Source organism: Anopheles coustani, chromosome 2 (genome assembly GCF_943734705.1).
Source record: "Anopheles coustani chromosome 2, idAnoCousDA_361_x.2, whole genome shotgun sequence".
NCBI classification, from domain to species: Eukaryota; Metazoa; Arthropoda; class Insecta; order Diptera; family Culicidae; genus Anopheles; species Anopheles coustani.
In genome coordinates, this window is record NC_071289.1 from 26,245,285 (window position 1) to 26,269,559 (window position 24,275).

Consider the following 24,275-nt stretch of genomic DNA (forward strand, 5'->3'; position numbering starts at 1 on the left):
ATTTTACTTTAATATTATTTTCTTGTTCTTGTTTTTTTTTGTTTTCATTAGCCCCCTTTTGCCCGCTAGTCTATGTTATTACAGTTGTTGTGTCAGCTTTTCCGCCACACAATTTCGAGAACCGTTTTCTCGCCAGTTATGTACACAATGACAAATTTCGCAACTCACAGCATCGCTCCCACAGTGCGGGGAAATTAAAACGGGAAAATAATTGCAATCTCTCGGATTCTCTCACGGTTTGCCGCCACGCTTTACCCTCCCCGGCAGCAGGGCGCGTCAACGCGTCGGACCGGTGGCGTTCCGGTTTCGTGGAAGGTCAGCGAAGTAAAATATGAAATACGTCCCCGGTTTGACGGGTTGTCCGAGGGGTGGGGGGAAGATTTTGTGTAAACAACTTTTTCACTCTCAACCAGATTTCCAACTCCGTTTGACGAGTAAAAGAGTCGTAACAAAGTCTTGGGTTCTTTTCCTCTGTCCATCTGTTCGGGGTTTTCTTTGTTAAAAAGTTAATCGTTGACGTTTGGTTGAACTTCACCAGCGACTCCGTGCTTCATCGTTCCAGGTGACTGTTCCTTCAGCTGTCGGATTCGAAGGATCTTTTCGAAAAAAAATTCCCGCATGTGAGACTGGAATAGCGTCGCTGTAGCGCAGTACGCCAAAGAAAAACTTCAAAAATGTTTTTCTCTGCATGAGAAAATAAGCCTTCCGTTTCTACAATTTTATTTGTTAGTCAACTGGTACGAAATAAGTTGCATTGAAGTCAACTGTTTCAAATGAAATAGAAATGAAACAAACAAAATCGGAATCTGTAAACAACTTGAGCACACTCCATCAATTGCCTAGCTCATTTGTGAGTACCATTAGACAGTTACGTTTGCAAGCGTAAACAAAGGAGAAATAAAACTTTGAGCCCTTCTAGACACATTACACGTTAGCTATACGTTTCATTCCACACTCATAACGGTTTCGCCTGTGAGAAAATCCTACAGTACTAAAATATAGTGCCTAAATCTAGACCGGGTTTTCTTCGCCACTGGATGAGTTCTGTTTGGGTAAGGGTATTTTTTTCATCTTCTTTCCTCCTTGAGTACGGATAATAAAAGATACACTATAGAAATTACCTTCTTCCCTCGCAAGTCCATTCGCTTCACGCGCATTTGGAATTGCGGTTGGTTGCCCTTCGGCGAGGCCGGCACGTCAATAACACTAACTAGACTCCATTTCGATCAATAGCAACACTTTTGACACCTTAACTTATCTAATGTTTAAATCTGTTTGCACTTCCAGAGGCAACGTGTTGTGTGAGAGCCTTTTTTCTTGTTTTATGTCTTTCTTTTGGACAGAAAGGGCGTGTTGTTTTTCAACATCCCTCCTCCCCAACCTGCCGCCCACTGTCCCACGGTCGGGTGTAGAGTTCGCCTACCTCTTATGCACGCTTGCTTGGATTGAACCGTGTTATGTTTGGTTAAATTTAATTTTTTGGTTTTTGTTCTTGCAGTTGCCCGCTGCCTGGTTTAGTACGACTTACTCTATGTACCTGTAATGAGCGGGCGCCCTCCGTCGTCCCCGTCAGGTCAGGCAATTCGACCTCGAAAAAGATAGAATTAAGCTACATAGAACTACACCACCTACACCCCTCCACGCCTCAGTGTTTGCAGAAAAGCTACTTTCCAATCGCATCGATCATCGGATTCAGCTGTACGGCATGCAATCGTTGATACTCTCGCCCCCCCTCCTCCCTCCGCATTCACACACCTCCTGCTAAAAGGACGTCGGATGGACGGGTCGGGATGCCTGCGACTGCCTGCGAACGGGACGATGCGCTGCTATTTGATCTGCTAATCACTGCTCGATTGAAACAAATCACTGAAACGGCGCCGTCCATCGATGCCGCCCTGCGACGGTACGCTCATCGGCTCGCCGGAATCATGCCCCGACCGTGGCCGACGCCCGGAACGCCGACAGTTGACTGACGACCGAGCCGAGCACTCGATGAGCGGCCGGCAGGATCGACGGCAGGAGCGACAGCAGTGTCCGGCTGAGGTGATTGATTGATGTCGTCGGAAGTCGATGGATCGGTCCGGCGGGAGCCGCTCCCGAGGATGCTATGTCGCGTGGTCGGGAAGGAATACAGAATAACAAGCAGAAGAACAAGCAATGAATTGATTATCGGACGTCGGGCGAGTTGAAGTAGGCGGGTGATTATTTCGATCTTAATTTGTGTTTGCCGATGATCGATTATCTTTCAAGCGCGTTTTTCGTTTCCATTAACGAGTGGAAAAATCTTTTATTTATTTTTATTTACTGCTGCATATCAACAGAACAGGGGATGCTTGTTTGAAAACAAAATTAACTGTCTTATTTAACTACCCTACCTTGCCGATGCGTCATGTAATCTTTCCGATCGAGCTCGTTCTCGGCGTACGGTGGAAAATGGTCGTACGGGATGGCGTTCACGCTCGCCCCGTTGCCGTTGCTGTTCGCGGACGATGCCGCCGAAATGACGCGCGGCCGATCCTCGTCGATCGAACGCTCCGTCGACTTCTGATAGATGTCGTGTATTTTCGCCATGCAGCGGATCTAAAGGCGGTTCAAAGGGAAGACACATTTAGCGCGCATCAGATGAGGTGAAATAAAAAGCGAGTAAAATAAGTGGCAAGATTGGGTGGTGCAGGGTAATCTCATTAACGCCCTTAGAGAACGTACCTTTAGCTTCCCGTTCAGGAAATGGTGGCTACCGGCGACGAAGTGTATGCCGGCGAGCGATGTCTCCAAATCGGTCTTACGCTCCCGGTACGGCCTGTGCGTCCGTATGTAGGACGGATTAACCTGTAAGAGGATTATCGGATCGGTGAGATTATCTGGCGCTTTAGTTTTCGTGCTCTTTTTATTTTTTTCAAAAGCTACAATTACAGATAGATTTGCATCAACGAAATTCCCACAGTTTGTAACAGAGGTTTCGTAGCTTAATTTATAGAAACACACACCCAACAAAGGTTTGGCTATTTTATTTGTTATCAATAGTTGAAAATTAGTTCTTTTATTTTTTATGGTGTTTTTTATCACCATTTCCACAAAGTGGTTCTCCCATTTAGTACTGTGTTTTACTCTTAAAAATTATCCAGCGCCAATCAAGACACAAGTGTTAAGATAATTCTTTTCGAACGCCTCCAAAACGTATCCAATTTCTTATCCCTGTGTTGTTGGCGTTTCCCAACCGCTTACGTTACGTTTTCGCTTTTACCGACAAAAGGTTGTGCAAGCAGGGACTGGAAGGGAGGGGAGTGAAGGACAAGCGCTATTTTCCTGAGGCTTAAGACCGAAAGATCTAATGTGCGCCCGCTTACATGGTGCATTAGGAAAATTAAGGATTAGGTGAACATGATTTGTTGCACACAGTTGTCGTAAGCGAATGGGACGTAAATACCGCACACACTCGCGATCATTGTTCCAACCTCCCTCCTCCTCCTCCTCCTCATCCCACTCTTTCAAGCCACGATTCCATTGTAGATTTGGTGGACGGAGCGTTACACTAGGAAGGGAAAAATAAAAGAAAGCCCAATAAAACAACACCAAACGACCAACTGGACTTGCGTGGGCTCGGGAGGGAAAAGTTTTTCACGCTAGCTCTTCCGACGACGGCGCTAATGACGACGTTTGCGGGGGGAGGGGGTGAAGTACATCGTGAGGGGATAGAATTTTTCCGCCTTTTCGAGCAGATTACCAAAGCATAACCGCATTTGTCTAATTGCTCATGCTCACGTGCACGCCGACGCCGCACACGTACACCATAAGGGGGAGCAAAGGGCGACAGGGTGGACGTGTGTACGTGTGTGAGTGGAATAATCTTGTTAGCAGCAACAAATTAAAATAGATCGCTACTACGGAGCTGGTGCATTTTCACAGGAGAAAGGGAAAAGTTTAGGGGCGTACGGTGCCCCCGCTTTGGTACCGGAAACAACCGTGCAATCCGTTGTGGTGTGTGTGTGTGTGTATAGGATGAAGATTAAGTATCGCTTTTGTGTTTGGTGTTTTTCCGTACACTTTAATCCTCCACCTTATTGCAATTAGAGTTCGTGGCACAGATTGGAGCGTGGGTTTTCTTTGGATGCGGTTTTATAGCTGTTTAAATAGTTCCAAAGCTATTACTACACCTGATTCACCTTCATGCTCGGATTTGCTGATAATGGATTGTTTCGGAGCGGGGAAAAATAATACGAGAATCATTCGGGGGGGGGGGTTTTCTTCCAATCCATGCTGATGGAAAACTTTGCAACCTATACTATTTGCATCTTGCCCGAATCCCCTTGTGATTTGGTTGGCCGGAAAAACTTTCCCCCTGCAAAATGTAACTCCTGTGGCACGGAAAAGTTGACCCCACTATCAGTCATCCATTGTAAACTCGTTTCGGACATCGAGCGTACGGCAAAACTTTCCGCCTTTCAGCCCCGGCTGGAGGCTGGAGCGCTTTTCAGTTCCCACCGGGGGGGAAAACACCGTAACACCAGCCACCCACCGGTGGGCCCACAGGGTCTAAAGTCGGATCAAAACATGCTTGATCCTATTAACAAATTGTTGAAAGCGAACGAGATCCCTTTTCTTCTCCGGAGGGGCCCAAAAGATTGGTCGGTGGAAAGTTTTTCCGTTGCCCGGGGAAAAGGCCCTCGAGTGGTTTCGGGTGGGATGGAAAGAGAGAACGGGGGGTAGTGCTGTTTTTTTACTACTATTATTGTTTTCCCAAACACCAGCCTGTGCACGGTTTGGCACTCCGTGATGGACGTGTTGTGTTTCATCGGTCGGAAATTTTGCCCCCGGCAAGTTTCACCTGAAGCGGAGATTGTCTTTGAAAACTGTCACCCGAAACCGCCCGAGGGCTGCGCACCGTCGGACCCCGGAAGTTGGTCAGCCACCGTGGGAAAACATTCCGATACGGGGGAGGTATGGGAGGGCCACTGCCATGCGGGTTTAGGAGTTTAATTTGCAGACGACTCCGGAAGGAATTCATGTGGAATCAAGAACGCCGCTCCTCGAGGAGATGAACACTTGAAGATATGCCGTAGGGCCGGCTTGGAAAAAAAAACTCCCGGAAATGTCCGCTTTAGAAGAGAGAGAGAGAGAGTATTGCCCTTTACGACGGACACCAACGAGAAGGGTCCTTGTTGTTGCTACGAAAGGCACCCCGATTGGTTGGAAAACAATTTAACTTAACCCTACGGCCATCCATCCTAACCGGTCAGTTGGTTTGTGTGAGTGTGTGTGGGTGTGAGTTCAACTTTTTTCTCTTTATAAAAACTTCTAACCCTTGCCTATGAAAACCATCCTAAGACAATCTTTCTTAGATTCCTTCCCGGAATTGACTTGATAACGGATAAATTTGAACACATTTCGCTCGAGCTGAGGTTTTTCTTTTTGTGGCTTTAATTTAGCATAAAACTTAATCAAACATTTTTTCCTAGGCCTGACGATATGAAACCTTCACCAAAAGAAAAGGAGCATTCAGTCCTTTGATCACATACGAGCCAAGTGGATCCTGGTTGGGAATGCAGCTGGGAAATTCTCCGGGTCCCTTTTGGGGAAAACTAATAAAACTTACGATACGCCTCCACAAGCCCGGCGTACAATCAAAGGGAAATTCATAATTCTGATTATTATTCGCCTTAGATGAGGGCTCTGGCGGATAGGAAACTTTTTCGGAAAAGCCTGTGGTCAGGACCGGCATTTGGGTTTTTAGTTTCACTCGAACGAAATCCTTTGTGCCGTAAGCGATTTACACCTGTTGGCCTACGTCGTGGTTTGTTTTTCCCGCTGTAAGGGTGGGTAAAGTTTTGGAAAAGTTTTTTTCTCTCATCGGAAAAGCCCTACGGGGTTTTTCTGCTGCGAGCGGAAACTCGATCTTGCACAGGTAAAATATGCCTGCGTTCTGGTAGAGGCTCGAAAATGTTGCTGACCGTTCGTTCGATAGGGGTTCAAAAATTAGGTCCTTTGGCTTTCGGGTTTTACGCGAGCAAAAGTTTTCCTTTTCGAATGGTGGTTCGTTGTATTCGAACTTTACACTCTTGAGCCCTTTATTTCGAAGGTTAAGTTACGATTTATTGTGTTTTGTTCTACTCCAAGCGTTAAAAAACAAATGAATCTCTAGCGGTCATCGAAGGAACTGGTTGGGGGATATGTTTATGATGATCACTAAAAAAAAATGTCCCTTTTAATACAATCGTATTGAGTAGGTTTGCGAGAGGAAAAACCAATTCAGCATCGCTTTTCAACTGTCTGGCCCACGCTTGTGTAAAAGTGATGACGGTAGAAAGCAAAGATAATTCCACAAAATCAACAACGATCGAACTCCATTGCCGAAGAAACAATGCACAGATTTTCCGACCAACCGCCCACCGGCGAGCGTTTTCGATTTCACCTACCGCTTGGTCGAAAACAAAAAAGTTTAAACTTTATAATTTTCACGCACGCCTCAACGGTTTCTGTGAATAGATTATGAATCGAAAGCCAAGTCAAGAGCACACGAGGGGTGAAACGGTCAGGGTACACGGTTGGGGCACAAAAAACCAAACCTTTTTGTGAGAATGTGGGAGCGAGCCGACGGTGCCTTCGGTTGAACGCAATGCTGCGTGTGGGAGCATGAGGCGCCTCGTGGGAAACGGAAAGGAAACGTTTGGACCATGGCCTCGGGGAGGGGAAAAGGGCATAAGGCAGGCTCGGAAAATCTGATCGGAGCCACTGAAGGGTGAAATAAGATTTGGTTCGATTGGTTGGATTGTTTCAATGGCGATCCGGTTTCGGGCTTCTCATGGAGCTTTTTTTCCAAATGAACGGGGCACTCAGTTTGTTTTTCCTTCAACGAGGGAAATTTCGAGGGAAACCCGATTGAAAGAGCAACGGGGAAAGGGGGGGCAGGATAAAGAGTGCTTGAAATGGAAATTGAGTAGAGCTGAGTGGAGTCCAGTTTTTTTTCTTCCACATCTTCCCAATGTGTATTTTCCCAACACCGACACTGAGGCGGAATGATAACAAACTTTTTGAATATGAACTCGCCCCTGCCCCGACCTCGTGTGGCCTGTTGGATATCAGAAATCAGAAATCGACGGTGGATGATAGAGTGTGGGGAGTTGGAGAAGATGAATAAAAGTTAGCGAAGGACATCGGGTTTACCCCCGGTGAGTAAACGGCCGGCCTTAGCGCAGATGGGAAAAGAAAACAAAGAAAAAGCATTCCTATTCGTGGAGGATCGGTAAAGGTGCAGGAAAAACAAAACCGTACGCATCCTTAACGCCTGATGCTTTCGCTTATCGCCACGCTCTGGCCGGTTGAAGGGATATAAGAAAGTTTAACGTCTTATCTGTCAGTTTTGTTTGTCTCGACTGGCGTTGGCGTGTCGGGAAGTTAATTAGAAACTGGAGGAGTCGTGCGGGGGCGACGTGAAGCGGAACAACTTATAATTACGCCTGGATGGGTTTGTAAAGGCTCCGCCGGCGAATCGGTTTGCTTTTGAGCGATGGGTTGAAGAAAATGTTCGTGTTTTTCAATGACCGTTTTGAATAACGGGTAGGGTTTAGTTTATTTTAGCACTGATTATTTTTCTATGATTTGTCAATATGAACATAAACCATTTTTTTGTTGTTGAAATTGTAACTCAGGGTAATGCAACAACTTTTGAAGCTGCATACATATGCTCCATTCCTGCATGCATTCATATATATGTAAAGTTGGAGTCGCAATACAGACAATTTATTTTTCTTGTAGAATAAAGATCAAAAATTAATAATTAAGAACGAATCAAAACATCCGATTTATAAATGTCAGTAAGTTTTATCATCAGCTACTGTATATATAAATCACAGTTAAATGAGTTAAAAAGACGTTTTATGAATGATTTGGAAACAATGTTCACTATCATACAAATGCGTTTTTTCGTGATGAACAAACTGGTTCAATAACTGGAAAATTAATAAATCTAAATGTAAATTTTCTATAGAATAACTTCCTTTGCCTTTTCTTTGTTTTGTGGTCATACAAGTACAGTTTGAACTATGTGGGGAACTGGATTATTTAAAGAAAAATTTCTACTTTTTTCTTAATTTAACAGTTTTGAAGTGAGTTGTATAATATTTTTGCTATTTTTGCAAAATAACTCAAAAAGTTTGAGATCGAAACTTTAGTCATTTTTCAATGTTTCTACTAGATTTTGTAACGTTCATCCTTTTGACAAAGAAAAGATTTAATAAAAAAAAAGAGAGGATAAGTGCTCAAAGACGTCTAGCTTCTCACCTACCATCACCTTAGACAAAATAGGTTTGACACGTTGAACTCTTCTACCGCAACTCAAGCCAAAGCACACACCAACAACAGCAAAAAAAAACCCACCAGGAAACTCGACCTGAACCATAAGAGGCCCCTTATCATGTAACAAAGTAGCCCCCGGGGGCCAATCAATCATCTTCATCCTTTCGCCTGCCGGAACGAGTCCTCCGGAATACCTGGCGACGGTTCGGGACACGTGCCCGCCACACATACGTACGGGTGGAAGGTGTCGTTGTCAAATATTCATCCTCCACCTTCAGGCGCACGACCGAAGACGACCTGTTCAACCTCGTCTATTCCGTCGATAGTTTTCTGCTGCATGGTGCGAAGAGCTGAGGTGTGAAACGGGACACGGTTGCCAAAGGCCAAAAAAGAAGACTCGCACCGAGCGCCATTGCGTAATCTGTTGTTGTGGGAAGGGAATGGTGAGCCTGGTAGAGATATGTCTCTCCGGGGAGACAGATAAGGACACGTTTAGAGCGATGCTTTCTTACATCACGTTCTGTGGTACGATCTGCGGCGAGGGCTGTGGGAACGAATTGGAAGGAAATTGAGGCGAAAGAGTGTAACATATGACATGGGGAAGTAAGTAAAAAAATACATTTATATCCGTTGGAAACATATTTTCAAGTGAACCGGGGCTCCCAAACTACGATGTACGGAGAGTTAGTATCAATCACTTCAGAGTTTAATTGCAGATCAATTATTTTGATTTATTGGTTCATTCGCAAACCGTTTAGTAGATCAATTAATCGTGGTTAATTTGTTCAACCCATCTTTGATCAATTTGTTACAATAATGTAAGGTAAAAGTTGATAGAAATATAACGCTTACCTGCTGCTCGTTGATGAACCAGGTGAGATTGGCCGGTGGGCGCGAGTTGTGGGACGTGCAGTTTCCACGGATGATGTCCCCGACACGATAGCGTGAACGCATCCCATGAATCGAGGGCTCATGCTTCGGTACCTCTGTGTTGTGGACAATAATGAAACAAAACATAAAAAAAACAACAGATAAAGCGAATATTATTAAACCACATCAGTCTCACATTCAATCATACGATACGTTGTGCCACTTTGATCATGCGGCCATACACGGGATACCGGAAAAGGAGGCATGAAAAAATGCCGATAGGAAAACAAAACCAAACAAAACTGGCACCAATCGAAAATCAAGCGCGTTCCGATTGTCGCCGAGTTTTACACGTTTGCGACGGTGGTGCAATTGTTGCACTGTAGTTGCGGAAAATTGTTCATTAATTAACCATCTAGGAATCGTTAATGGTGCATTTTGTGGTAAGCGGGTGGAAAATTGATCGGGCGAGGAACACGCCAAAGTGCAGGAGGGTTTTGACACAATTCACAAATTTTCTGTTTATTTAATTTACGTTTGTCTGGCCAGCTTCCGTGTTACATCCGCGGAATAATTTCCGCTTGTGATGTTGGGATTTCGTTTTTTCTTTCGTTCGACATGTTGATCCGTTTGCTAGGAAAACAATAATTGGTGGTCTGGGGGGAATAATTAATTTCCCCCGCCCTCGAGCGTCATAGTGCTAATAATAAGCGGACTCAAAAATCGTGAGGACAGTTGAAGTTGAAATGAAATTAATTATGGAAAGCCGAAAGAACGTTACAAAATGGCGGCTTTCGGCCGGCCGCAACCGGAACGGTTGGAAAATTGAGCAAGTGCAGCTACTTACCGCATACTTCGAGGTCGCCGGTTACGATCATGGTGTGGAACGAGGGTGCATCGGCGGAGACCTCGCAGCTGTACTTCCCGGACGACTGAAACACAAGTCCCAGCAGCGTCAGTTGACTCTCGTTCGAGGCTGAGCGCTGTAATTGGAAAAGGATTAAAGTATGGAACTCGTGGCTTATTCTGTGGCGTTCTGGTGATTTTAATATTGAAACTTTAGCTCTTATTTAATCGTTAAAGAATGTATAAATGAAATCTCAATGTCTAATTTGTGCCTTTGTTGTATCCTTCAATCTCCTTCATAAAGATCAACATCAACATAAAGTTGTTATAAATATTATCCTTCTATTCGTCGGCCTAGTTCTGCGTTGGGTTAAGAAAAGTTAGTTTTCTTCGAACCAGCTTGATGGCTGGCTTGGAAATGGTTAGGGAAAATTCCATTGTCTCGGTGTTGCGAAAAACATGAATTCGATTGTCGGCCACCCGACGGACATGAGGCACGGAAGCCACAAAAACCACGGTTTGGGTTAAAAATTTCAACTATTTAAACGAGCGATCCACTCAACAGCAGATGCGGTAGATCTAATGAAAAATGTATTACTCCGAGGTGTTTCCCATGCTGTTGTTATTTGTTTGCTTTGCTCTGCTTCGAAAAAATGTAATTTTGCAGAATACTCGGTCAAAGCAATAACAATTTTTGTTATAACTTTTAGAGAAGTAAACGAAATATACCAAAAAGAAGTGAATAAATTATTAATTAATGTTGTGAGTTATTAAGTTTTGAATAATTTGTTGTTAGTTGGTGTTTTAATGGATCATCTTAAAACCTTAACAATTTCAAATCTGTTGCATCAGATTGATATCCTTTTTAGATCGTTTGTTTCTATTAAGCGGGCACGAACACTACGCGCTACATTTTAAAATGGAACTATTTATCCTCAACAAGCCACACATTACAAAGTGAGGGATCTTTCATGAGCAACTTGCCCGAACTGCACCAAACCTCCACGGGCAACATTCTGTCTTGATAGTAGCGAAGTTTCCCGGTAAATTCGCAAACTGCACCAGAAACCACATTTTGTCAGCTTCATAATTTGTTCCAGAGTTAAAAAGGGAAAAAAGTTGCCGAGAGAGCGAGAGCGAACCGTGACCTCTGCGGAAACGAGGATTTTTAACGAAACTGTTGCCTTTATCGGTCTTTGAAAAAATACAGCGAGCATCTCGTATGGTTTTCCTCTTCCATTTCATTTTCCACCCCAATAGATGTTTTTTTTCCTCCATTTCACGAAAGGAAAGATTTCGAGTGGCTTGTTGCCAGATTCCAAATCGGAGTTTTCCAGCACTGTAAGCACCGGATGGAGGTGGAGGGCCACCGCTTTCTAACAACATAAATTCATTGTGGTTTTGCTTTTGCTGGCCAAAGTTTCAACGGCGCATACTGACGGGGGTTCCGGTTCCTGTACTGAACGTTCCTGAGGTTCTTTTTGTTTCAGTGTATTAGTTCGCTTGCCCGGCCCTGAGGCATATGTGTGTGTGTGTGTGTGAGTGTGTTCGGAAAAGGAGTAAGAATTTTTTATGCTCCCGTTGCGAATATTAGAGAAATTACCCGGGGACTTTGAAGGGAAGGAAAGATAAATCTGTTCATCTTTGTACTGTTGCCTCTTATGGGGATGAAATTCCTGCCCGGAACGCCACAGGATATTTCTTATATTTTTATACATGGTTATTCAATATTGAATATCTTCGATGTTTGGAAGTCTCAAACCCGCATATCGTTATAAAAAAGATACTGGCTTGCTTTCGTTCAGATGATTGAAAGTTTGTAGTTTGAAAGCAAAAACTATTTTGGGGGATGATTTCAAATTTATTATGAAACTGCCTCATAGATGTATAAATTAATGCACATCCTAAATAATTTAATGTAAATATCATTGTAATTAAAATCACCTGCTAAAACCTAAAAATAGATCGTTATCTATTTTTGCGTGACAATTACTCAAACATTTAATAAACATAACACTAAACAAACGTTGTTGCAACGGCTGCGATTAAAGCCGCCGCTTTCGACTTCCGCTTACCTTGACTTGCACCCCCGGGACGGGGAAAATTTTCATCGGCGGGCTTTCCTTCGGCGTGTAGCGGTAGAACTCTCGTCGGCCCTTGTACCATTTGACCGCGTACAAACTTTCGCCGTCCATTTCGTAGTAGCAGTGAAGGGTGGCGGTAGTTCCGCGCTGCGCAGCTGGTGGCACCGTCACCTGAACCACTCGCAAGGCGGCCATAGCTGTTGGTGGGCAGGTGAGAAAGAGAAAGAAAGATAGGGGGGGAGACAAATTAGCACGATGAAAAATCGGTAATTAGCGACCGTCTTTGGCGTGCCGCGGGGAATCAAGCGTAACGATTGATTTGAATATGAGGAGGAGGTGGGGGGAGGGGGGATGGAGGGGGCGGGGAGTGGGTTTGGTGGAAACTTTGATTGAGCAGCTATTTTGAGGATGAGGAAAATTATTTGCCGAAATTCGTAAGGGGTGGGTTGAAACGAAACGAGTAAATAATTCATCGAACCTGGGATGGTATTTCGGAAAGGATGTTAAGATATTTGAGTAGATTGTAGGAAATAAATAATTAATTTAGAAACACTTGATTGGCTTTGAGCTGCAATTTGGAAACCATCTGTATTTATTAATGGAAAATCAATCAGCTTCCCAAAATAAAACGATCGATAGGGAAATTTCACTTTCGATAATACAAGCTGTGACTTTAATACGACGTTTCTCAATTCGTTTCCAGCACTCCATTGTTCATTTTCGATTCTGTTTAAGCTGTTACCATCTGAAGACGGTGTCGTTGGATGTTAACGAGACAAAATAAACACTGCCAGGAAAGTGCAAAGAAGGAAAAGTTACTCCGGATCGAGAACGTTTTCACTCCAGCGGGCGAACCGCAGCGGGGTGTTGATAAGCAGCTCTCTCAAAGTATTTTATAATCAACCAAACTTTTCCTACTCTTCCGCACTCCAGTTCCTCATGGAAGAGGGGGTTGCTTTCTCGGTAACAGAATTGTTCGAAACACATTGCTTGAGGGAGAAACTTTCTGGAACCATTCTTCCTAATAGAAATATAGGCTGTATTGGGTGAATGACTTTTGAGTTTTCAAACACCTGTTTTTGCTCAATTTATACTTCATTGAATAATGTGTTCAATTGCTTAGTCAGTGCCGAAGAAAAGGCATAAAACAGATATTAGTATATCCGATCCTTATCATATCGACAGCGAAGAACACTTGTTGACATACAATAAAATTAGAAGTATGTTTCGAATGTAAACTTCAATTATGGATGTAGATTTTTCGAAAACAATATCTTTTCTTCTTTAGCATGGGTAACCGGAATGTTACGAAATTTTAGTCTGTGAAACCTTTTCAGTTCAAATCTTCTACTTAAAGCATGTTACACAGGTGACCTTAAAGGTACGATCGGTATACATTTTTCTAAATTAATAACCACCTACACTCAGAATTGGCCATCAGATGGTGATTAAATGTTTGGAGGTGACTACGTTTCTACTAATTCTGTTCAAAACCAAACGATTTGAGAAATGTTTGTTATTGAACTTGAATCGTTGATTCACTTCATACAAGATTTGAATTTAACAAATATGTACAGCTGCTTGCAGAAGTGTTTCACGAACTCAATACTTTATGTAGTGGTCTTAGCGATTCTGATAATTTTTGAGAAATTTCAGTTCACACCCTGAAATTTTAATACACTTCAAATAAATGTCAGATTTTTTAACAAACATTTTTGTTTCGTTTAAAGGGTCAATCAGAATATTTCAACCCGCCAGATTGGACCAATTATCCTCTCGAATTCGGTAGTGGAATATTTCTACCGTGCCGCTGTGAATTCGGTGAACTTTGCACTCCATCAAATCATTGGCACTGAAGTTCAACAGAGCGAACGCAGCTCGGTGAAAAAAGGGCCCAGCAGACAGCGGAAGAACGCCGGTTGAATATGAACACGGGCCCGATTGGGGATCATTTCTCTTTGATCTGAGGCCGTAATTAAATATTTCAAACGTCAGATCCGGAGCCTTTCGGATCCATCCCATTATAATCACCTTATGCTTTCGCTCCGCTAAACCGGCTGACCGTCCCGACCGGGCCGACTTTCGGATGTTCGAGGAGGGGAGAAGAGGGCAGAATCCGGCCCAACAAAACCTGACGAGACGTGGTGAGCATCGTGTAAAAATGGAATCCTTTCTTCCTGTTCGCTTCCTCGATGGGGGTAATCAGTGAGCTGTCCATGAATTGCCAGCGTTGGCAAAATTTCATTTCCTGAAGGGTGGATTTTGAGCCAACCGAACAAAGGTCCGATTGATTTTTCCAATGCAGCTCGGGTACAGACAAAAAATATCGGTGGATTGAAAACAGTAGAGTCCACAATTCCGTCCACCACCTGCCGGGCATATTTTCATCCGATTTGCCCCCGCCCCGGGGCATTTTTATCCAGTTTGTCATTAACATTGCCGTCACGTTTATCCACGACCGAAAACGTGCCGGATGGGTACGAGGTTGGGGGTTTGCGCTGGTGCGTAGGCGGCGCTGTCAGCATATCCTCAAAACCCACCTGCCGCGACCGGTCGCGATGGGTTGGAAATGCCCAGCTCACTCGGGCCTCCGGTCCGGCTTCAACTCTACCGGCTGGTGACAGACGGAATTGACGGTGATTAGCGAGCACAAAGAGAAGAGAAAGGAAAAATCCCTAACCTGAAAAGATCCTGATTATTCCCTGGAAAGGGTTGCTTAGCGTAGCCATTTTTTTTTTTCTTAACCGCGCTTCTGAAAGGAAGGGATTTGCTATTTTATTGTTCGAATTATCAAGGTAGAAAGAAAACGAATTTCAAGTTGAATTCAAGGGATTTTAGACCTGAGTTTTACCTACATTAACGCTGTCATAAAAACAATAAGTGTATAAGAAAATAAGTAAAAAGTTATATCAAAAAACAAATATTTCAACCCGTAAGGCTATGATAGATTAATATCAATCAATGGAAATGAATGGTTTTGATTTTAAAGAACGTTAAATTTAGGAAAATTAGTGGAAAATAATAAAACAATTTTGAAAACCAATTAGAGGGATAATTTTAAAAGAACCTAGAAGAATTATACTCAATCATCATCATTAAAAAAACTTTGTTAGATAAGCTATCGATTTAATAATTAAAGTTTCTTCAGCTTCAAGAGATTGTATTTCCAACCTTAGTGTTTTATTTATGCTGATGCAAAAATATACATTTCCAACATTATTTCTATGTTAGTTGTATTCTTTGCAATCGTTTGATCAATAAAAAATGAACGCTTTTAAAAAATGTAAAAAATGCAACATTGCAAAACACAGAAAGTTCCTTTCAAAATCATGCACAGTGTGATTACAAAGTAAAAACGTAAATGCAACCTGTAAGAGGCTCGACAATGTAAAAGGTCACATTAAAACAACAGAACGCCATGGCGCATAAAACAGCATAATAGTATTGTTGCATTTTCCCGGCAACTCAGGGGCTTAGGATTCTTCCCGAGCCCCACACAATAGGACTGTGACGGTATGTTTTATTTCCTTTCTTTCGGTGGCTTGCAGCATTTCTTTGTCTTGCACAGCTTCCCGCACAGCTCAGTTTCCTTTGAGGGTACATTCAAACGTGCACCCGCAGCCAAAACCGCAGCAAAGAACCCCACTGCATTGATGGATGAATGCATGATAGGGCGCTGCAGATGCAAATTCATTTACTAAGATGTCCACTGCCTCCGTCGCCCACCGTTGCTCCGACGAGGAAAAAAAGGACCTCAAAGTGGAAACCATCGGTGTGTTTTTCTTTGCCCATCCCTGGAGTCAGAGCGAGGCGTCACACAAAAGCGTTGACGTTGACGTCAAGTGGCAGGACAGGCGGGCAGAGATATGCAAAAGACCTCCAAAACCCGGGCACGGCATCGAATGGAAACATAATGCTCTTTTCATTCCACTCACCAAAGGACAAGTACGACCTCGACGACGACGACGACGACGATGAGGAGCATCGCTTTGTGTTGGCCACAGCGTTCACTTTGGTACGAAATGGTCTATAGGTCGGAAAAAGACCGGGGATACCATCACACACAGCCACCCGCTCAAAGCGCACAGCCATCTGGTGTGCCCGCAAAAAAGGCCCACCGGTTCCTGCTGGGAGGCAGGCATCTTTTTGATTCCTCCCTTCTGCTCATCGGGAAAAAGGGCGAAAAGAAGTCGGCTTAGATGGCTTAGATGGCTCCCGCTGCCCTGATGGCTTTTAATGACCGTCAACGAGGTCGTCATAACGCTTCACCCCCGCAGGGCGTATATGTGTACATACATACCGTCGAGCACACGGCCACAAGATGTTGGCCCACGGAACGGGCGGCTCATCTTCAACGTCGACCTTTTCGGGGGCCTCATCATTCAGCGTTTGCGGGGTGGAGTGTAGTTACGCTCAATTGTTGCGGACAGTATTAGAATCAGCATCCAGCTTGACGGAGGCCCCGCGGACGGGGGGGTTACAGGGAGGAGTATCTCTTTGTTCTGCCTCGGCTAATGTTTGCCGAAACGGTGCCGTCGCGCACACGCAAGCCAAGGGTTTTCCGCACCCCACCCCCATTTTCCATTACTGTGGCAGCCGTTTTGTGTTCTTATCATTGTTCCGTCGTGTAATTCTTTTCCGTCGACTTGACGCTTCCCTTTCTTGGCGCAGAACGATGTGCGAACCAGAACCATGTGGCCCTTTTGGCACCGGAGGCAGATGTTATTCTTCATTTACAAATATGTGTCAACAGTTTGAAAGCCTTTCAGCTTTCAGCGTGCCTGGGTGGGGAGATGTTGCATATCTGCTATTCAAGTGACTGTAATGATGAACGGTAAACCGTGGAGGCGGTTTCTTTTCATTTCTTTTGTCATATTTTTTCTTTCCTTTTTATTTGCTACAAGCCGGTTAGATGTTGATGATGATTTGGGATTGTAAAAGTTACTCACTCGATTGAGGCAAACTTTTTGAAAGGATCTTCACCGAATAATCAACGTAATTCGTGCCAGCAGGCACCTGAACTCTCGCATATGTTGAGGTATTGTTCAGCCTAGGAATGCTTTTTCGTTGATGTAGTTGGAGTTGATGATAGAGTTTGTAAGTTTTTCGTATGAATTTCTCACTCTTAGAAGAAATTTTCATTAATTATAGTTTGCTTGTTTATTTTTATCTTTTTCATTCAGTTTTAATATCAACCCGTTCCCGGATAAATATTCGTTAAAATTTTTAACAATTCCAAATCGATTGAGCTTGCAATGCTTATACTTTAATTACGTCAAGAAATTTGTCAAAAATATTTTTCACACCGACTATTCAACCAGTATTTGTGATAGAAGCAGTGTAGGTAACATTCGAATGAAAAATTGTATTCATTACATATCTACTTCTACAAACCTCTAAAAAGTCAATTGAACACATTTTTGAAAAAAATATGTATACCATAAAGGCAAGTTTCGATAGCAGCAACTTGTTTCGTTTTGCTCACAAAAACACAAAAAAAAAAACAAAAAAAAAAACAAAAATAACCCAAATGTACTATCCTGTTTGAAGTTTTTCTTATTCTTAGACGTATTGAAGAATATTTTTATCCTAACACCTATTTATGAAAGTTGCTCATCGCAGAGCAATGAACACTTATCTATGCGCATATCAAAGCATACTAAGATATCCTTAGCATGTTCAGAATGCAATTTTTGTGCAGAGCATTCTTATGCAAGGAATTTCTTTCTCAAATCATGCAGAGTTTCCAACCATGTTGAGCATGTTCATGCCGTCTTTTTAATAATGCATATTAAGGGATTGTTTATCTAATGGAAATTGCACTCCATGGCGATCCTTTTCCTTTAGCTTGCTGCTCCTAAAACATCATAGCTTATGATATTCAATGGTATTAGGATAGTGATGTTGAACCATTCACGACGATCCTTGGCAATAATACTATGTACACCGACGTGCCCCTCTTTCCCTCGGCCCGTTCGCTCGCACGATTTCGGCTAACCCAGGGGGTCATGCAGTTGAGTGCATCCAATCTCGCGACCGTGCAGTGCTTTTGATTAATTTCCCAGCACTAGTCGTCGTCGTCGTCGTCGCCGTCGGTCCGAAGCGAAGATTTATACAGCCGGCAACTTATGCTGCTGACCCGACATCGTTCATCCCTGGTTACCCGCTGCTCGGGAAGATGCAGAGATGCAGGGTGTAGCAAGTTTGAACACTCTGTTTGGCTTGCGCTCGACCATCGGAGCACTCAAGCGAGTGATCCCTGAGCCAGGGAGGCGGAACTTCGGCGGGGAAACTTGGGGTCGTATGCTGGGAAGGCGAACGGTGACGGACAACATTGTTATGTGGTGAATAATTTATGCAAGTCAGTTCACATTACAAGTAGTTGCGAAGCACGTAAGACAACCACGGTACAACCGACCCTAATGTTTAGCCGTCGAGCGGGTGGGTGGATGTTGGGTGGTTTGTATCATCGGTAGGAGTTACGCTTCTAATTTCCACCCCACCACCCCTTCACACTCGCCCATTGTCATCCTCCGTGTTGGATCTATTTTCAGTACAAAGAAGCAAACTGTCCTCGAGATTGGTGTTAAGGTAGGAGTTGAGTACATTGGTCGCGCAGGAAAGCGTGCCTCCATAATGCACACCATCCCATCCGCATTCACCCCGCTACAACCCGCTCCACCCCGCATGGGCAACCGGCCGAAAAGCGTTGAAAACCGAACGTCGCCAGCGAGACGTCAAGCGACCGAGGAAAACATTAATAATTCAATTAAAGTGGAATTAGAAGCGAAACCGTGGCGCACTACCGGAACGATTAGGGAACGGGGCGGACGGAAGTGGTTACATCGTTTGTAAGTTTGGCCTAATGTGAAATAATTCATCGGTATTGCGTCTCGTTTCAGCGCGAAACATCGCACCGAAAGCCGCAACGGAAGTTGAGCCGCTGAATTCCGAAGATGTTCTGCAGGGCGGGGAAAACTCGATCCCGTGAGGGAGGGTATGGTCATGAGGAAATGAGTAGAGGTGATGATGAAGCATTGGTTCCGACGGCGATTGAAGTGGTGTCCTGGCTTGGTACATTTGTCTTCATTATTCGTAAAACAGTTTCATTCGACACACAAAACGTTATTTGTGGTTTGAGTAAACCTAAAATAGAATAAAAGTAACAACATAATAACTTAATTTCAAACAAGAATTTACCTTCTTGGAGGGTTAAACTAAGTCGTAAAATTAATCCAACTTGCAACACTTTGGCATTACATTTCCATTTTAAAGTCACAACACACCTAGTTCACGGTTTCCCTTTCCGAAAATTGAATGATCGAACACGTTGGTGAGATTTTCTGCGGGCGAAGGAAGAAAAACAGATACCACCCTCCCGGTGCTGCTGGCGCTTGATTTGATTTGCACAAATTTGTGGATTATCCAAATGGATGTTTTTCACCGGAAGCTCGAAGACGACGCTCCCAACGGTAAGGAATCATTATTTACGCAAATCGTCCCGGGGAGTCCTCATTTGAATTCCAGCCGGGAAAACGTTTTTCGAATCGATTTCGACAAAAAAACCGTCGGCATCCGTCCTCTCGCCGACGAACGTTAGGGTCGAAGCGGTCCCGACAAATGGTTCCCTTTCCTTTTCTTTTCACTTCCTGACGGCACAAGTCCTTGCGCTTGCCGACGCCGCCTTCTTGACGAATTTATTGACGTCTTCGTTGGGCGTTGCTTTCGATTAAATTTTCGCCGATGAATTGTTTTACCCGCTAATCTCATTTGGATTTTTTCGTTTGTGTTGCTCCTTCAACAGGATCCACCGACGTGAAGGCGTTTCGAGGACGTTCAATGACGGTGGAATCAGCTGAAAACTGTGGAACAGTCTTCCCGAAAATGTTTTCCCTCGTAACGAGTGTTGATTGAGTTACATGTTTGGGAAGCGTACATCTTTGCGCCGGCGGAACGCAATCGGAAATAAAACAATCCTTTTTCGGGCTCCTCAAGTAGAAGGGTTCTTCAAGACGACGTTGCATTACCCCATTCAATGAATCGTGAAAACCATACATAAATCATTTCCAGTCTGCACGTTCTGTTCCGTATGAGTTGTGTACGCTTTGCACCGAAAACTCGTGGGAGTAGACGTCAATGAGGCGGATTATGTGTATATTTTTCCGAGTAATTAAATTTTCTACAACAGATTGAGTGATTTGCATCTGCGGTACTTAATGATGATGAGGAAATTCAATAAATTACATCCATGTTGATGCTTGTCTTCGTAGAACTCAAACAGAAATTAAGTGGTAACGTTCCAACCAACTTAGCAATAATCAACAACACTGTTTATTTCGTCGAATGTTGGACTCTATTGCTATTATTCTTGTCAAACATGGAGTTTCCTTCTAATATTCTTGAGATTTTACTCATAAATCGCTCTTCTTCATGTCATAAATTGATACTTAATTATTCCAATTACTCATTGAGGAGCGAGTCATGTAAATTATTTGTCCTGAAACTAACATCAAAGGAGCAGAAAAGCGAAACCTTTGTGCAAAAAGTCCCATTTGAGTGTTCCTTGCAACTCTTACAGAAACAAAGTAGCCGCTTCTAGCGGTTGCTCTGATCGCTCGTTGCGTTGTTTTCGAGTTCGAGTATTTAAACATCAACGGCTCAATGCTTTGCGGAAACAACATCCAGGCACGCGGTGTGGCCCTCCCACCTCGACAGGAAAGTAATTGAAAACACCCGGAAACCAATTGAAAAGTTGTCATCGTGGCGTCCAAAGTTATAATCTGCCTCATTTTGCGTCGGTCGTAAATAATGTCGGGGCGATTTGTTCCGAAGCGGCGGTTGGGGAAGAAGTAAGAAATAAAAACTTAGCCGTTCCGACGCGCGAAAGTCGAGATGACAATTTCCTCAGCCCGTATATTTCACTGTATGTGTCTGTTTCTATTTTTCTTTTTGCGTCGAACCCGGGAGCTAGTTCTCCTGCTGCTGATGCTATGTTTACATCGATTCAACCACTCCGAAAAGGTAAAGCGAACCGTTCATCCTGCCCAAAACCGTAAGAGCGCAAGTTTATCCCCGCCTCGGTTTCCCGCGTTCAAGGTTTGTTTTGATCGGCGAAAAAGAAACAAACCGCTCCGTTTCGCTTTCCGCGGTGGTGGAAACTTTTCCCCACCCTGCCACACAGCAGCCTCCAACAAGCTGGTGTTGGTGACCCCGTTAGAGGTGCGTTGTGGCGACTTCCAACTCGCGGTGTGATTGTTTCGCGACAAAAAGTTTCCCTCCCTACAGGCGGCCCGACACGGTGGCGGGGTGTTCGTGACAAAGGCGAAGAAATGGACTTTTTCCACGTCGTTCCTTCATTATTGCTTTTAATTCTGTTAACTGCTTTTCATCGCTTTCACACCCACGGCCTGCTGGCGAAGGGCTTCTGGGCGGCGGCATCCGGAGTGAATCTCGGTGGTGACGTTCCTCCGAATCCGATGTAAAAGACTGTCCCGAGAATGGTTGTCGCTTGTCGGTTGGGGTTTAAGGACTCCTTCTCGCGAGGGAGACGGTCGGATGGAAGATGCTTAAGCTGCGAGACAAGATTGCCACTTCATTTTCATGCGGCCCCCGGTTGGTGGCTTGTCTTACACCAGTCACATCATAGCGCCGCTAGATTCTTCACCAGATAAGACGACACTGACGACAAGCACGAGCTGCCTTGCGTTTCATGTCTAGTACCGCTTGTAAGTCAGTCTTCCCTCCAGTCGTTTGCCTCACTCGACCCAACCATCGCGGTGGTTCCTTCTGTCATTTTTCAACTCGTAAATTACTAATTAGGTTGTAATATAATTTTAATGGGAAATCATAAGGATTTAATTGGCTGTCGTTAGAGCGTGGAAGATCATCTTCCTTCTTTTGCGCGGCACAGAGCGTCCCTCGCGATGGAAGCGGAATACTTTCGCTGCGTTTTCGAGCGACAGCTCCAGGAATCGAAGGAATCTTCCGCCCCGAGGAGACAGAGCAATCGGGCCCCCGGTGTCCCCCCGGTTCGATGTCCTTGTTTTATATGGGAAAAGTTTCGACGATAAACGTGCCCCCCATTTCCCGGCCGCCAACCCCAAACCCGCAGACCCGGAGGGGTAGGAGCGTCCAGAAAGGACGATGATGATAATTGCTAGATTTAAAAGCGAAGCGCCTGGATTATGGGATTTTTATTCGTACCACGCTGTCCGGGCCGGCGGCCAGAGATTTGATTTGTCGCCGCGCGCGAGAACATTGTCGTGTCGGAGTTCCCGGTGGACCCATCGTATCGTCGTCGTCCTCGTCGTTCGGTTTCCATCGGCAGCGAAACGCGAGCCGCGGAATGAGTTGACACTTATTTATTCATGGACTTTGGCGAATGGCGTGATTTCGGTTGGGTAATTGGAACTGGACTCCTGGGGATGTGGAGTTGTTCGCAGAGAATCCAGGAACATTGGTCGAATCCCGAAAATGCTTGTACTGTTGTTTAGATGGTCGAATCGAAAGTCTAAGTGGAATTTGTTCGACTGAGGAGTAAAGTAGCTTAGACCGTGGTTCTAAGCACGAGCAGATAAATGTTGTTTGTTGGATACATAGCTTAAGAAATTAAGACAATTTGTCCTACAAAAAAGATCATTTGCAAGCCGAAAAAGAACATTTAAGTGAAGCTTCAATGAGTAAAACTTTAATAACAAACGATACCGCGCTCACTTAGCTGAATCACCTCTTTAACAAGTATCAATTAACTCATCAACACCTAGGTTGATGTTCAGGATGGTGGCTCGTCTGAAACAATTTCTCCTGTTGGCGTTAATAGTTGATAAGCTTTTCACCGGCATCGTCAACTTAATCCACACCTCGAGAAACATTTCCCAAGCTGCTCTTGTAGACACCTTTTCCCTGTGGCTCTGAGCAACCTTACCACACCTTGGAAACTCCTCCATTTCTTATCCACCATGGCAAAAATCACTCTCCACCCGATGCTCCGACTTTAATCGGTTCTGTTATTAGAACGACACTATAAAATTATTAACTTTCACCTGGCTTCCAACGTGAAATACGCTTCCACCGGAAACTTACCTCCGTCGTCGGTTTTGGGAGTCTTTGACGCCGGTCTGCAAGGTGTCGAGGATGGTGATGCCTGCCGGCATCAAATCGTGAAAGTTTGTCAGAAATCTGTGCTACCTGTTGTTTTGCCCCGTCGAAACTTTGCCTATCGTTTTCGTCATCATTAGCAGCTATTCGTCAGCTCGTAGCTCTCATCGAGAAGCTTTAACACGAAAGCCATTTCAGATTTAAAGTGGAGTTTTGGGTTGTTTTGCAAATCGCTTATTTTTTCCATTCCGTAATTAATGTATTACCCCAATAAATGTGTTTTCCCTAAAATAATTGAACTGTGGATTTTATTATCCTTTGTATTCAACGGTTTATAAGAAGAACAGAAGAACCATTAGATTATTAAACATTAAAAACTCATTTGATCAACTGAATTCAATCAATATTATGTATAGCTAATTTTACAGGTACTAAAATACTGTCATTCTCATTATGTTTGCATCGTGAAGCCAATTGAATAACGTATCAGATTTGTTGAGTCAATATGACCGTGCTTATGCAATAAGCCGCAATTTGAATTTATGCCATTGTAAATCGAGTAAAAACCTTCATAGTGCAAATGTTGACTCTCGTTCAATATTTGCTCTATAATTATGGCCTATAAATTTTGCATACGCCAATCCTAACCTTACCCAACAGTACGCTTTGATGGAAAGTGAAAACACTTTTTCACGTGTCCCTCGCTCCCTAAATCTGTGTGCAAGTGAAAAAAAAGTCGTTCGCTGCAAAGTGGTTCTCAGAACTTGCCGATGGTAGACGAAACCACCGAACCGGATGTGGAGCCAAGGCAAACAAGTCAAAAGGCTCGTTACACACATGACGGTATGTGCGCTCGCCCCGTATGTCTCCCTCGAAACGGAGGTGGCAAGTGGATCAAATTTCAAAGCACAACAACACGCTGCCGGTGACCTTTTTTTTCCCCCGCGTGGCATCCACTGTGAACTTCCGGGCGGGCTTGGAATGAGCTACGGAACGTTCTCGTCGTTCACGGTGTGGCTCACCTGCGTGTGGTGTGTACGGGTGTTGGTGAGGTTCTGTTGATTGTTTCTTATCGGCCACCTTTCG

The 24,275-nt window shown here is 44.1% G+C and overlaps 1 protein-coding gene across 1 annotated transcript; it reads right to left on the bottom strand.

Annotated features, from left to right (window-relative positions):
• Positions 1-1,879: 1,879 nt before the first annotated feature.
• Positions 1,880-12,287, bottom strand: LOC131265452 (uncharacterized). Its single transcript, XM_058267716.1, has 6 exons — positions 12,084-12,287; positions 10,010-10,145; positions 9,145-9,278; positions 2,707-2,829; positions 2,376-2,580; positions 1,880-2,114 (listed from the first exon to the last, which is right to left on the bottom strand). Exons 1-6 carry the CDS (start codon positions 12,285-12,287, stop codon positions 1,927-1,929), a joined length of 990 nt encoding a protein of 329 aa, XP_058123699.1. The 3' UTR covers positions 1,880-1,926.
• Positions 12,288-24,275: the final 11,988 nt, after the last annotated feature.

Bases quoted from the DNA above. Each gene is read 5' to 3' on its own strand.
- LOC131265452 (XM_058267716.1), bottom strand. From the start codon at position 12,287: ATGGCCGCCTTGCGAGTGGTTCAGGTGACGGTGCCACCAGCTGCGCAG. The intron at 2,581-2,706 runs GTACGTTCTCTA...AACCGCCTTTAG, and splicing joins TCCTGAACGGGAAGCTAAAG to ATCCGCTGCATGGCGAAAAT. The intron at 2,115-2,375 runs GTAGGGTAGTTA...CTTCCCGACCAC, and splicing joins TTACATGACGCATCGGCAAG to GCGACATAGCATCCTCGGGA.